The sequence below is a fragment of the Anthonomus grandis genome, chromosome 22 (assembly GCF_022605725.1).
Source record: "Anthonomus grandis grandis chromosome 22, icAntGran1.3, whole genome shotgun sequence".
NCBI classification, from domain to species: Eukaryota; Metazoa; Arthropoda; class Insecta; order Coleoptera; family Curculionidae; genus Anthonomus; species Anthonomus grandis.
In genome coordinates this window covers 10,039,080-10,053,333 of record NC_065567.1, presented here as the reverse complement: position 1 = coordinate 10,053,333, position 14,254 = coordinate 10,039,080, and the positions used below count along the sequence as shown (strand labels likewise).

The window sequence follows — 14,254 nt, the reverse complement described above, 5'->3', positions numbered from 1 at the left end:
ACTCCGATATATCAGTGTAGGAATCACCGCAAGCAATTTATTCACCATGATAAGTGAAGCTTCAGCAAATCGCTGGAGCTTTCAATGTTGGTGTATAGCCTTCACACGGTTCTTGGCACTGAGGTAGAACCGTGGTTTGTTGAATGACAAGAGCCTGCCACCTCATGACTCTGCCCACGACGGTTCGCATAATATCTTGCCTAGATATACCCTGACATTTTACAGACAGCGGCTCTTCTCTCCATTGTCATGGGTGTGCTACCATTCATCCCCGCTCGCTCAGAATGCCATTTTAGTCGCCTCTTATAACAGGAAAAACATACCAGAGAAATATTTTTCCCCAAGCCCTCCAGGGGGGTAATTGTAAATATTATTATTATAGAGAATGGCAGATCCAGTATAATTTCAACCTTTCGAAGTTTCCAAGTTCATTTTAAATGAAAAGCCAGATTTTCATACTTAGTTATTTTTCCCTTTGATGTCTTTCTGAAGTTTTGAGGTAAAGGCACTATGTTGTCGCTGTTAGTTCCTATTTTGTTGGCCTTATCAATCAAAATAATATCAGTTTTTTTTTAAATCAACAAAACAATTTGTTCAGAGTTCTCTTTTCAACTACTGATATGATCTTGTGTAAAGTTCACTTCGACAGCTACGCAATTCGGCCAACATAATTTTAAAGGAGTATAGTTTTTATCCTCACGAGTCAGTGTGTAAGTCCCTAAAAATTTTATCAGCAGCCTTCGTGTAAGCCTATCCATTTTAACTAGGTTGGTGTTTGATTATTTTACTATTCCAAAAGCGCCTAATTTTACTAAATTCCATTTTTATTTGGTTCTGATCAATGATCTGGTTTGAAAATATACGCAGTTATGGGAAGGTTTGCTCTAAAGGTGATATTAAAAGCCTGTTATTGATTTCTTCAATTTTTCCTTTTTCTAGGTTTATTATTGTACATTTCTTTAACCCAAAAGATATTTAGATGTCATTGCTGAACGGTTTTTTCCATGACTTGAATGAAGTACACTTGCAAAAATCTTTAAGTAATCCATATATGCGCGAAACTTCTACGGTCTTGGTCTTTGATTATAACCCGCTTGTGTGTCTTTTAAAAAGGATGGCAACGGCTTCAATGATCGACAGAACTCCAATGGAGATAGCGAATTCCACTGGAAAATAACTCTCTTACACTTCACACTGCAGATCTTGTTGTTAGACACATGAATATTAGTGCTCCATTTGCTCATTAAGTTATGGAGGATTTCTTATAGGCGTGTATATTTTGTATATATCGAAAAATTTTCCTAGAAGTTGTGAGGCATGGAGTCAAACGCCTATTATTACTATGATCATTATTATTATTATTATAATTATCTTTAACCTTGAACAAAACCAGTTAATTCAGTAAATAGTAAAGTGGTTATTTTAATATTGGTGGATATTTTCATTGGATCAATTTTGGATGAATGTATGGGTACACATGTGCCGCTTAGGCGTAAAATTAACGTAAATTTAAACTTATAGGTACTTAAAACTAAATCAATTCCAACATCTCAAAAATCATAATACTCTGCATAAGAGAATAATAGTTTATTGAAAGAAATTCAAAATGAGGACCTATAATTAATTTACTTGAATTTATATTTGTAACAGGTTCTCAAAGTTAGATAGAGTAGATAAGGAAGTATTTTGCATGAAGTGTTGATGGGCTGTAACTATTCCAAGACCACATACAATGAAACTTTTGCAGGTATTTTGTTTGTTTTTGGGCAACAAGTTGAAGTGTATTTGTAAATCATATATTGTGTGAAATAAATTATCGTCAGGGATGTCTACACTTAAGTTATATGTATGTACAATGTGATATGTCTTTCACAGTTTGAGTTATGCCTTCACTTATATTTTATAAAAATTTTAAGATATTACGCAATGGCGAAATAGTCGCGAAATAGTAACTTTTTAAATGAAATTAAAATCGCCAAGTCAGTGTAAATTCTATTAACAACACCTTGTATTTCATCGTATAAAAGTAATTTTCTTAAGAAATCACTTATTAATACATGACCTCTGGTAAAAATATTTAAGAAATGTAAACAAGTTTTGGCACATATTTGAACTACACAAAAAAATTAAAGGCACCTATCGTATCAATATAGCAATTCAGATAACGTATTTTAAGTGTAAGAGCCATGGACTTTTATGATGTTATTGAAAAACTTGGCCGAGGAACTTTTGGGTAAGCTTTTCTTTATTAAAAATGGTTTATTCATATTTCAATAAAAATGTCTATACAAATTTGAAAACACAATTTTTAAAATACGTTATATTAGTACCTGTATATAATCCTAGCCATATAATTTATCTTAATTATCGGAACATAAAATTTAAAGTTTTATAGTTATTTCATTTAAAATCAAGCCTCTTTTATTACATTAATTACTGATTGTTTTATATCAACACAAAATAAGTCTAAAACTTTAAATAAAAAATGAATCGAGAGATATCTTATTCTTTCCCAATGAATTACAAGAAAAAAGTTAAAACTATCTACTATCAGTGATAAATCTTGCTTTTGGTTTTGGTTTTTTGGTCCGTGCACTAAGAAAATTAGTATTATTCAACTGTAGTAACTCTTACTAATTTTGGTTAAGGTCTAGTTTAGCAACTTTTATGAAAATCGCACTTAAAATTATAAGAAAAGGCTTAAAATATAAAAGCGTTATTTTACCGGAAAAAATATTCCGAAGACAGAAGAGCAAATTTTTAAGCGGACATTTTTTTAAAAGAAAATATAGAAAATTCGCAAAAAAAACTAAAAATTAATGTTGACATTTATACATTTTAATCTTACCCGGGATTATAAGCCCAACCCAACTCAACCTATCCCAATCTAACCCAACCATAAAAGCATAGGAAAATACATTTTCGACAAAATATGTTGCTGTATATCACTAATTATATTTAATTTATATATATTATATTTAATTTATATATAAAATTAGATTATAGGAACGTGTCCTTACATCTTAGTATCGAAATTAGACCCTATTTTCGCATAATTTTAAGTGTTTTGTTTTTTTTTTGGAAAAAAAATCTACTTAAAAATTCGCTACTTTGACACACATTTTAGGCCTTTGCTCATAATTTTACATGCGATTTTCAGTTGCTAAACTAGAACGTTACCCTAGTTTTTTTTTACTAAATACTAGACGTCTTGCCATTCTAACAAAAAAAAATCTTGATAAAAATGTGTTTAGTTAAAGTTACTAATATAATTTAGTAAAAATTATTATTATTATTTTTAACTAGCTACATTATTTATTTTTACTAATTATGTACAAAATTATTCGTTATTTAAAATACTATAAAAGCAAATTTAATTGTATTAACGTACCTAGTTATTTCGGATAAAATATTACTAATCTATTGAAATATGGTTACAATTAAACAATCATTTAGTTAAAGCAACCATTTTAGATTTTTCTACTAAAAATTGTTGCTATAGTCATTATGAATATCAAGTTACCCTTAAAAATAAATGTAGTCAATATACTTGAAAGATTTTAGTGTGTTAAAATTCATATCAATTATTATCATAGCCCGTAACATCCACATCAAAAACATGTTAGTGTCTCATTTTTGATCTTTAGAAAAAAAAGTTACAAGCTCTTTTCCATATTGCAGCTTAAGATATGAGAACTTTTCATTATAGTTTTAATTACAATGTTCTTCTTATCGTCACAGAGTTTTTCCTACCGAGCTGTAAATAATGTTATCCTTTTCTTTTTTGTAGTTTGATATAAAAAATATAAACAATTTTTAATTTAAATTATACATTAATACCGCATTGTACATACTTTTATTAAATAAATATTTGATAAAAGTATGTAAAATATTTTAGTTTTAACTTGTAAGAAAGCTTAGGTATATGAACCTGTTTAGATTGCTTCAACACAAATAAAGCACTATAAAAGAGATATTTTTTTTATTAATAAATAGATGAGCAACCTCTTTTAGGAAAGGAAAAGTCATATCAGCTTCCGTCACTTTTTTAATTTAATTTAATTTTTTTCATCAAAAATAAATGCCAATTGCTAGGATCCTTATTAACGTGAATATTTTCAAAACTTATCTCTTTAGAATTGTTTTTTTAATAAAACTCCTTTTATTACAATTGTGGTATTTGACAAGACCTCCTTTTGTTCCCCGCTATCCGTAAGTAAACTGGGATTATTATTTATTTCGAACGAAAACAGAAGCTACCAAAAAGCAAGACCGCAGCTCATCCTATACCGTACTTTCCTCATCTCCCCGTGTTCGTATGATAACCTCTATGATAGGTTAAATTATTTTTTGGCCTTTTCAAAATTAACAACGCCTCATGTGCAATTTTGATAAACTCCAACAACTTCTACTAAACAGTTACATTCTTTTTACAAGATATTTATTTGAAACTGACGTTACCAGAAATAACTAAATTGATATTTAAGTTTATTATGCTTATATAGTAATATTAACTCAGAAAAGTCCTGAATTAACCCTAGAAGTCATATTAAAAAGCAAAAAATAGGAAAAGCCACAATCCAGCTTTAATAGAACTAAACTGTTATTAGTTAAATCAAATACACAAACCTGAAAGTAAATATTTTTTTTAATGGTTTTAACAAGCTACGTAGCATTAATTATTTAAACATTTTTGAATACTAAAATGACTCCATTTTTAGGAACGTCTACTAAAGTTTCTGCTACTAAGATACTTCAGTAATGTAATTTGTTAACAAACTAAAATTATTATCTTGCCATCTCCACTTCATACATCATTTTTAACATCAGTTGCTTATAACACACAATATAAACTCACTTTGCTATAAGAGACTCGGAAAAAAATCATATTTCATCAACAAGAATTGCAGGACACTGCTATGGGGAACCCGAGTGATTTGAAAACAGATGATATTGAAAATACTGGATGTTATTATAAGGTACTACATCAAGAATATTCAGTCATGTACCAAAATTTTTAAATTATTAACCAAAAATATTTTTTTAAAAGCTTTAATCATATAAATAAAATAAATAAATACTTTTGTTTTAAACTCACCGAGTTTCAGCGAAGCTGTGGCCAACCGAGCATAAAAAAGCCGGTTATTTCTATATGTATAGCAAAAATGGAAAGTAGCAAAATTGCAGGAAAAAATAAATTAATAAACTAATAATGTATAACCAAAGAAATTCAAATTACATTTGATACTGCGTGCTTGGAATGTTTATACAAGGGCCATAGACGAAATCACAATAGCATAAAATTCAAACTTCTCTGGCTATCATTTGCGTACTGGGGTTGGGCTACAGTATTCAAGGAGTGCGTGCATGACATTGTGTTGTGTAAAAATGAAAAACACCAGAGGTACCACCAATATGATGTGCTGCACTTGAAACTTGATTCCGTTTAGTAATAAAGATTGCGATCTATCTTCTAAATAGTTTCTCAAAAATATTAATAGTTTTATTCTTACAAAAATTCCACCACTTAGAAAATAAAGAAATATATTGCTTGAGACTGTCATCACTAATGGACCTTAATAAAATTGGTACGCAATCAGCACTTATATATAGCGTTGTTCATAAGCTTGCTGGATAAACTCCCGACAATCAGGGTAATCCGGTCCCAAATTGGGTGGCTCTTTCTGCACGGAGATAAAATTAAATTAGGATCTATTTCAAAGTATAAGGGATCTTCTACTAACAGCTGAAAAAAGAGAGGATAACACGGTTGAGAGTTCCATCTTGGAACAACCACAATACCCTGCATCATCTTTGTTGACCTTACTTAAAGTTTTACCAATTAAGGTGAAAGGCGGAGAGGCATAATGAGCAATGTGTCTTTTTTTTTGAAAACCAAAATTTAAGTTTGGCTGAAAGGAGTTTTAAAAGTGTAAAGTTTAGAAAGCTTTACGACAATTCAGAAATATCTTCTTGGTCTTATGCTATTAATAAATTATCTAAAAACTTTAGAATTAGATGAAACCCATTCTTAAATCCGATCGACCCTCAAAAAGTAAATGATAACCCCTTAAAATATATACAATCAGAAACCGCGGAATTATATGAACTAGCCTGAAATATATGATTTTATAGGAAATAGACCCATTTCCGTTACTAAAGGCAAGTCAAATTTAGTACTAGCGGCCAAGTTTGTATAATAATAATTTATTATGTTTTGTCTTACATTAGGAAAAATATTACGTACTTACAAAATAAAATATAGATTTATTTTGTTTATCTATTTGTCATTTTGTTTTGGATCCTAATAGTGCCCCAATATTGTGAACGTGAATGAATGAAAGAGTCATACTTGATGATACCTTGAGAGTTGCTTTAATGTTTAAGAGGGACTAAATTGCTCGAGTCAATTGGTGACTTTATATACTTATTTAATGAATGCTTTTTCCATATCTAATAATTTATATCTACGTTTTGTTAATTTGTTTTTTATGTAATGTATTAACTAGTTTAAATATTTTTTAATTCTATAGTTTAGTTACTCAATAGTTCAAAGCTGTAGCTGATATTTTTGACACAAGTAACAAAAGAAATTCTTCTATCAATTCTATTTATTTCTCAATAAATATCAGAGGTAAGAGTTACGCACCTCGGTGATAACTTCGAACAATTTCTATAAATCAGGAACGACAGACCAGTAGTAGATTTTTTGGATTGCAGAAATACAAAAAATTCTATTGGAAAAATACGAATGTAAAACTTTTTAACATATTTTAAAATCTATTCTCTATTTTAGGATAGTTTACATATGCAGTGTTAAACACAATAAACAAAAATTAGTAGTGAAAGAAATACCTATTGATCTAGTTAGTGATGACATCAAACGAGCTAAAAATGAGGCAACGATTCTCAAAACTCTGAATCACCCGAATGTGATAAAATATTTAGATAGCTATATTAAGAATTTTTCGTTTTACATTGTGATGGAATATGCTTGTCATGGAAACTTACAACACTATATTATGAAAAGAAAAGCTGACCACAATTATTTAGAGGCTCAAGTAAGTAGGCAATTTTTTTAACATAAATATTTCGTCTATATGGGCATAACTCGTCATTATCCTTGCTATCAGATCTGCTTTGAGGTGTCACTTGTCACTTTTACAGAGGATTTATATGGGGGCTAAAAACCGCAATAGTACGAGTAGTGCGAGTCGGAACAAATTAGTCTATTCATACACCTGTAAACTGATAAGAGTTTATATGTTTATGGGTCTATCTAATGTAACTCAGGCTATTGCTGCTTTTTTGGATTTCTTTTTTTTAACATCGAATAGTGTTCTGAAATAAGGAAAAAAATAAAATATTAAAATAACAGACTTTAAAGTAAATGACTTTAAAGCAAATTAAAATAAAAGATCAAACGTGTATATTTTTACACCTACCTTCTTAATTTTTATAGGCTGTTATGGACTTTTTCTGCCAAATACTTATGGGTCTTAATCATATCCATGACAAAGGAATCGTCCATAGAGATTTAAAAAGTGAGAATATTTTTATAACTGGAATAAACAGTAATGTCTTAAAAATAGGAGATTTTGGTATATCCAAAGAAATGAAAAAGTAAGTATGTAGTTTTTAAAATGACTTTATACAAAAAAAAAGTACTACTTTATTTGATTATTTTGTGAAACATCGTACAATATATATTTGTTTAATTAAAATATCATTCATATATTTTTAGTGGATTTGGTTAAAAAAAATTTGTTGAATAAAAAATATTTATAATTTTTCAGCATTTCCTATTTGATTTATAAAGGGTGTTTTTTTAGGAGAACTTTAAATTGAAATTAAACACAAAATATTTTATTGATATGAACGAATTTGCTTTTATATTAAAGAATTTTTTTTGGCAATTTTTTACGCGTCGTATGTTGGCTTCCAAGTGCTCAAGTGTTTCGGGTTTATCAGCGTAGACATACGACTTAACATAGCCCCAAAGAAAATAATATAACGAGCTGGCCAGTTTACAGGTCCATTCCTTGAAATTATTCGTTGCTCGAATGTCTCTTGCAGTAAATTAATTGTTTGGCGCGCTGTATGGCACGTGGCATCGTCCTGCTGAAACCACATTTCTGCAACGCCTGCAACGGCTTCCAATTGAGGCACAAAAAAGTTGGTTATCATGTTTCTGTATCGCTCACCGTTTACTGTAACGTTCTGACCACCAGTATTTCTGAAGACATAATGACCAATGATTCCACCGGCCCATAAAGCGCACCAAACGGTTAGTTTTTCTGGATGTAACGGTTTTTCGCCAATAGCTCGTGGATTCTCATCCTTCCAAATTCGGCAATTCTGCTTGTTTACATAGCTATTTAACCAAAAGTGTGCTTCATCACTGAACAAAATTTTCATATGAAATCCTGGATCAATAGCAATCTTTCCTTCCGCCCATTCAGCTAATGTACGGCGAAAAAGATGATCCTGGGGTTTCAACTCCTGGACAAGTTGAATTTTATATGCTCGCAATCCGAGATCTTTGCGCAAAATTTTCCATAAAGTGGATGGACACAAGTTCACTTGTTGAGAACGACGACAAATTGACACATTTGGATCATTATCAACACTATGCTGCACAGCAGCTATCGCTTGTTGCGTGCGCACTGTACGGCGTCTTACGAGATCCGTATTGTCGACTAGAGTAAAAGTATTGCGAAAACGATCAACAGTTTCTCGAATTAATCTCTCTGAAGGATGATTATGAACACCATAAAACTCACGTAATGCCTGATATGTTTCTCGAATAGAACCATGTCTTTCAAAATAAATTTGAACAATTTGGAAACGTTGCTCCGGCGTGAGTCTGTTCATGATGAATTGCCAAACCAAACTAATCTAAAAATAACCCAGAACTGTCAGGTCGGCTGTCATAAAAAACAGTGTTGCCAAATGAAAGTTCTCCGCCTCTAAAAAAAACACCCTTTATTATTCTTAATATACCTTTATTGTCTTATGGAACAAATAAAAAAGATTAATTTCCAGAAAAAAATTACAAAGACGAAAAGAAATTATTCGGTATATGTCTGTAGCTGCTGAATAAGTAAAATAAGTTAAACCTATAGGGTGGATTTTTTTTTAGTGGCAATGGCGACAATATTTGTGCAAACACAGTTATAGGAACTTGTAATTACATGGCGCCAGAAATTTTTGATGGGAAACCGTATGATAACAAAACTGATATTTGGGCACTAGGATGTATCCTGTACCAGCTATGTCAGTTAGAAAAAATGTTTGAAGGGACAGTAAGTAAACTAAATAATATGCTATACAAAGCTAGTTATTTTCAATCAAGTTTTTTTCAAGTTCATTTTTGTTTTTTGCACCATTGTGGTGGATTGAAAAAAAAAACTAGCCCTTAATAGGGAATCGTACGTCAACCTGTATTTTTTTTAATCATAATATTTATATAGAAGTGAGACGTTTTAAAATGATCCAGCATATTCGAAAACAGTTATGTTATCGGTTAACTGTTAAAATGTAATATCACTTGATTTTAATACCATACTAAATATAAAAGAAGATATACAAACAATGGCGATTATCTCATCGACCCACATAAAATATTGCAGAATCACGATATAGATTTAAATTAAAAGATGCCATTCAACTTTAACGTAATTAGACATTAGTACACCTAACCTCTGCTAAGCATATCATCAGCTATACGCATCAATGGCTATATAAAAAATAACTTTCTTGTCTAATTCAGCACTTAGTACTGAGATCAATTTCATTTTGTTTTATTGCCATATTCGATATGTAAATAACTGTTGAGTTCCCAGCAGCTTCCTGGTTACTAAAATCTATAAAAACCCAAGAAAACTGAGCTATACGAAGTATTTCAAATTCTCCAATAATAACACTAATCTATTTTGAATAATATAAAACCAGGCCTTTAGATCTTAATAATAATTATCTTCTCTATTATTTTTTTAAGTTACAGAAGATTTAATATTACGTATTATTATTGTGCTTTCTGTGAATTTGTGAATTTTTTTATTCACATTAGTTACACTTGATTATTGACTTGACTATGATTACACTTGAAAATAAAATAAAGTTTTGCCATATATTGAATCCATATATTTATAGGAATCTAATATTTTAGAAGTACCGTACTTTTATGACAAGTGAGATTATAACATTTGAAACTAACGACATAAGTAGTAAACCTACACAAACTAAATACATACTCTATAACTAAAAATAATTTAAAAATATAACATGACAGGCCCACACACAAAGAACAAAAAAAAGATACATAAAATATAACTTACCTTAATTGAATATTCTATAAAAATTTATGATAATATTCTTGCAAAAAAATTATCTAAAAATCACTGCTGACTCATTAAGTAATTAGAATTAACCTCATTCTGTTACGAAAAGTATCACTAGATGACATTAGAAGATTTGGACCTAGAGAATTAATTTGAGAAGCAACATTATATGAAAAAGACCTTTAAATTTCAGTTCATTTCTAGTTTGTCTATTTGGTGTATGCCCGCTCGGAATGTGATTTTCTCGTAAAGATAAGGTGGACAACGGTGCATTATAATTTTATGGTAGAAAGTGTTAAAACACAAAACACTCACGAAAAGCACACGAAGGGAAATCCTTTCCGCTAGGGAAACACACCACAGTTTTCCAAGTAGAGGTGTTTGCTTCTATATTTGAAGTAGCAAACAAACGAGAAGCATTGGAAGGTAACGGGGGGAATTGCATCTACTCTGATAGTTAAGCTGCCCTCAAGGTGATCCGTAAACCCAGAGCCAGTGCGCTAGTCCATGAATGCAAAGATGCATTCAAAAGGGAAGTAAGATTGAGGTGGGTGGACACCAGGGTGTCGAGGGTATTGAGCGAGCTGACGAACTGGCAAAACCAGGTTCCGTTAGCCCCTTCGTAGGCTCCAAACCTTGTCTCGGTCTCAGTAAAAAAACAAATCTCCCAGACACTTAATTGGACCTGGGAAAAAACAAGGAAGAATTGAAGAAGGACAGAAGGATGTAGACAGACCAACGAAATGATACCACACTATGAATTCTCTAAAGCGAGGCGACTGCTAGCAAAGACCCGACAGAGTATCGTATCAAAGACTTGGTGGGAATCCTGACTGGGCATAACTGTCTAAACAGGCATCTACACCTTCTTGGTATAAGAGAAAGCCCGCTATGTCCGAATTTCGGCACAGAGGAGGAAACTTCATACCACATACTAGGTATCCGTGATGGGTGGAGTCGCCTCAGAAGGAAATCTTTCGGAGTAACTCCAATAGCAAGATCTTAAAGATCTGGACTGGGACAGCGTGCAAGCCTTTATTAAAAGGACGGGCCAACTCAGTGAAGACCGCGCATTGACACTGGAGGTGTAGGGATGGGTAATTCTGGGATTGGCGAAAACGTACTGTTTAAGCTACTGTTTAGTATCAGATTTCATGCGAAACGGCAATCGCACTCCCCCCTGAATAAGGGGGGATCGTTCACTTATCCCAGATATCCGAAGGATGAAGCTCTGCTGGAGTCCGTTTCATGTTATCGGACTGTTTTTTAACTTTATTTACAAATAATAAACTAATAATAATAATAATAATAATTATAATAATAATAAACTAAGAACAAATAATAGACTAAAAGTACATGATATGTTTTTTAAACTAGTTGATGTTATCTGCGCTTACAATAAACTTTCTGACGATTCGAGATGTGGCTAATAGTGTCGACGTCTGCATCAGCTTATAGATGCTTTTCTTAAGGTTGAGCAGTTTTATGTTTTCAATCAGGCTCTTTGGTATTATTCCTGTTGTTGACACAATAATTGGCACTGTCCGCACTTCTCTCATTTCACATTGTTTTTGTATCTGGTGTTCTAGATCCCTGTACTTAACAATTTTTTCATTATGTTTTGCTCTTAGGTTGTTATTATTGGGAATAGCTACATCAATAAGGGTTGTCTTTGTTGAAATTTTATTGATTAGGATTAGGTCAGGCCTATTGTTACTTACTCGTTGGTCTGTAAGTATAGTGTGATCCCGATACAATTTGTCTTGCTCATTTTCAAAAACTGGTTCCGGCTTATAATTATAATATGGTACCTTGGTTGCCGATAAGAGGTTTAGTTTTTCTGCGAGCTCTTGATGCAGGATCTTTGCAACTAGATCATGTCGTTCTTTATATTGACATGCTGAACAGATTTCGTTGTCTCACATCCATACCTACATCTGTCACTTTGTACCGTCGGGTCACCTACGACGAACTTTTAATAATTTCTTGTTGGTATTACTTGATCTTGGATAACCATAAGAAATCCTTCAGTTTCGGGGAAAAGCTGTCCCGAAGTCAACCAGTAGTTCGACGCCGCTATGTCGACATACTCTTGTTAAGCCTCGTGAACATGCCTTCCATGTTTTCCCATCCAAGCTTGCATTTTTTCTTGCTCGGTGCAATGGTGTATGGGCAGCTCAAGCTCCTGTAGTTTAAGTGGTGGTGAGTCGTCCACTTCACATATGGCACGATGAATATATGATGTTTCAGGCTTTCTTAAGAAAAAGGAACGCAAGTTACCAATTTGCTGAGTTAGCTGCTTCTCTATGTCGGTCATTCTTCTTCCTCCCATATGTCGAGGTAACGTAGTTCGTTCTACGGCACTCCGCGGATGATGGGTATTGGCTTTCGTTAGGAGTGTTCTAGCCTTTCTTTGCAAATTTTCGATGTCCGTTTTACTCCATCCTATTATAGACATAATTGTAGACTCCATCCTATTATAGACATAAATTGTAGACATTTCTTTATTTATAATAACGAGATGGATTTAAACCTACAAATAATACCTACCTGTATAAAATATATGTTCAAAAAAAGTAAAATATTCCTGGTCTATTTAGAAATTCAATAATAATGGTTTTATAAACATTTTTCCAAATATTTTCCTGGAAAAAAAGTCAGTTCTGAGTTCATATTCACCATGTGCTAGTAGTTGTCTCCACATCTAGTGTAGCCGCTCTATAATATATATGATGGCTTATTTAAGTAAAGTTAAAAAAAAAAACTTATCGGAAATAAGCATACCTCCAAATCTTTATATTTTTCGTTACTGTTACAAATGTAATTTTTTTTAAATTAGGGATTTAGCTTGAAATAACAGAATTATTTTAATAAAATTAATAACCATATTGATAAATATATTTTTTAGGTTTCCAATGTAGTCCTTTCAATAGCCAGTGCTAAATTGAAATGTGTGGACACAAAAAGGTATGGCCATCAAATGCAAAAACTTCTGGATCTATTAATGAAAACCGACCCCTCTCAACGACCAGACACAAAATCAATAATGTCACTAAATGACATTTTTCCTTCACTCTATTGCCTTTACTTTGATTTGGGATGCATTAGTTAAAATATTGTAAAACGTTTTTTGTACTTATTGTTATTTGCTTTTTATTTTTCTACAACTATTTGAAATAAATTTAAAAAATACAGCCCTATATTACATTTTTTGTTACCATAAAGTCTTTATTTACCACAGAGAAACAACTATTTCACGTTTAACGCAAGACCATATCAACAGAACAAAATTTGAGCAAATTTAGCAGATAATATTTTAAATCGGATGTAGTCTTCGTCCGTCAATTGGTCAAGTGCTAAAGGAACTATTTGTTTCAACGTTTCAAATCCGAACAGCCGAGAAATTTCGGATACATCTTATACAGGAGCTCTTCAAACGTCTGATAAGTGCATGATTCCAGAAATATCATCATTATTTAAGGAAAATTACATTTTAAGAAGTTAAAATAGTACACTATCAGAAATACTATGTTAGAATAATTCTGTAGCAGCAATTCGGTAGTGTAATTTTCTGGAACCTGAACAGGGACTTTGTTTCTTTTAACCTTCAAATCAATTAGAACAATTAGAAAAAAGCAGACCCAAAGCAAATGTAGGGGAGTGTCGAGTATAATTTTCGTAAGAAAAACACATTTTTTTTATGCAAATTATTCAGGTTCTTTCGAATCTGTCACTACTACCGATAATAAAAATAATTTGTTAATTTAGAAAAAAAAAGGAATTTTGATTCAAATGATTGGGGTACAGTTTAATTCCTTGAGTGCGGTTATATGAAGAAATGCAGTACAACATGATGTTGATGGAATATTTTAATGGCCGTTTAAAACATGAAACTTGAGAGTAACTAAAAT

General features: G+C 31.7%; 1 protein-coding gene across 1 annotated transcript; it reads left to right on the top strand.

The window, feature by feature from the left end:
• Nucleotides 1–2,079: 2,079 nt before the first annotated feature.
• LOC126748786 (serine/threonine-protein kinase nekl-2-like) lies at nt 2,080–13,543 on the top strand. Its single transcript, XM_050458248.1, has 5 exons — nt 2,080–2,233; nt 6,797–7,061; nt 7,463–7,623; nt 9,143–9,305; nt 13,252–13,543. Exons 1-5 carry the CDS (start codon nt 2,187–2,189, stop codon nt 13,453–13,455), a joined length of 840 nt encoding a protein of 279 aa, XP_050314205.1. The 5' UTR covers nt 2,080–2,186; the 3' UTR covers nt 13,456–13,543.
• Nucleotides 13,544–14,254: the final 711 nt, after the last annotated feature.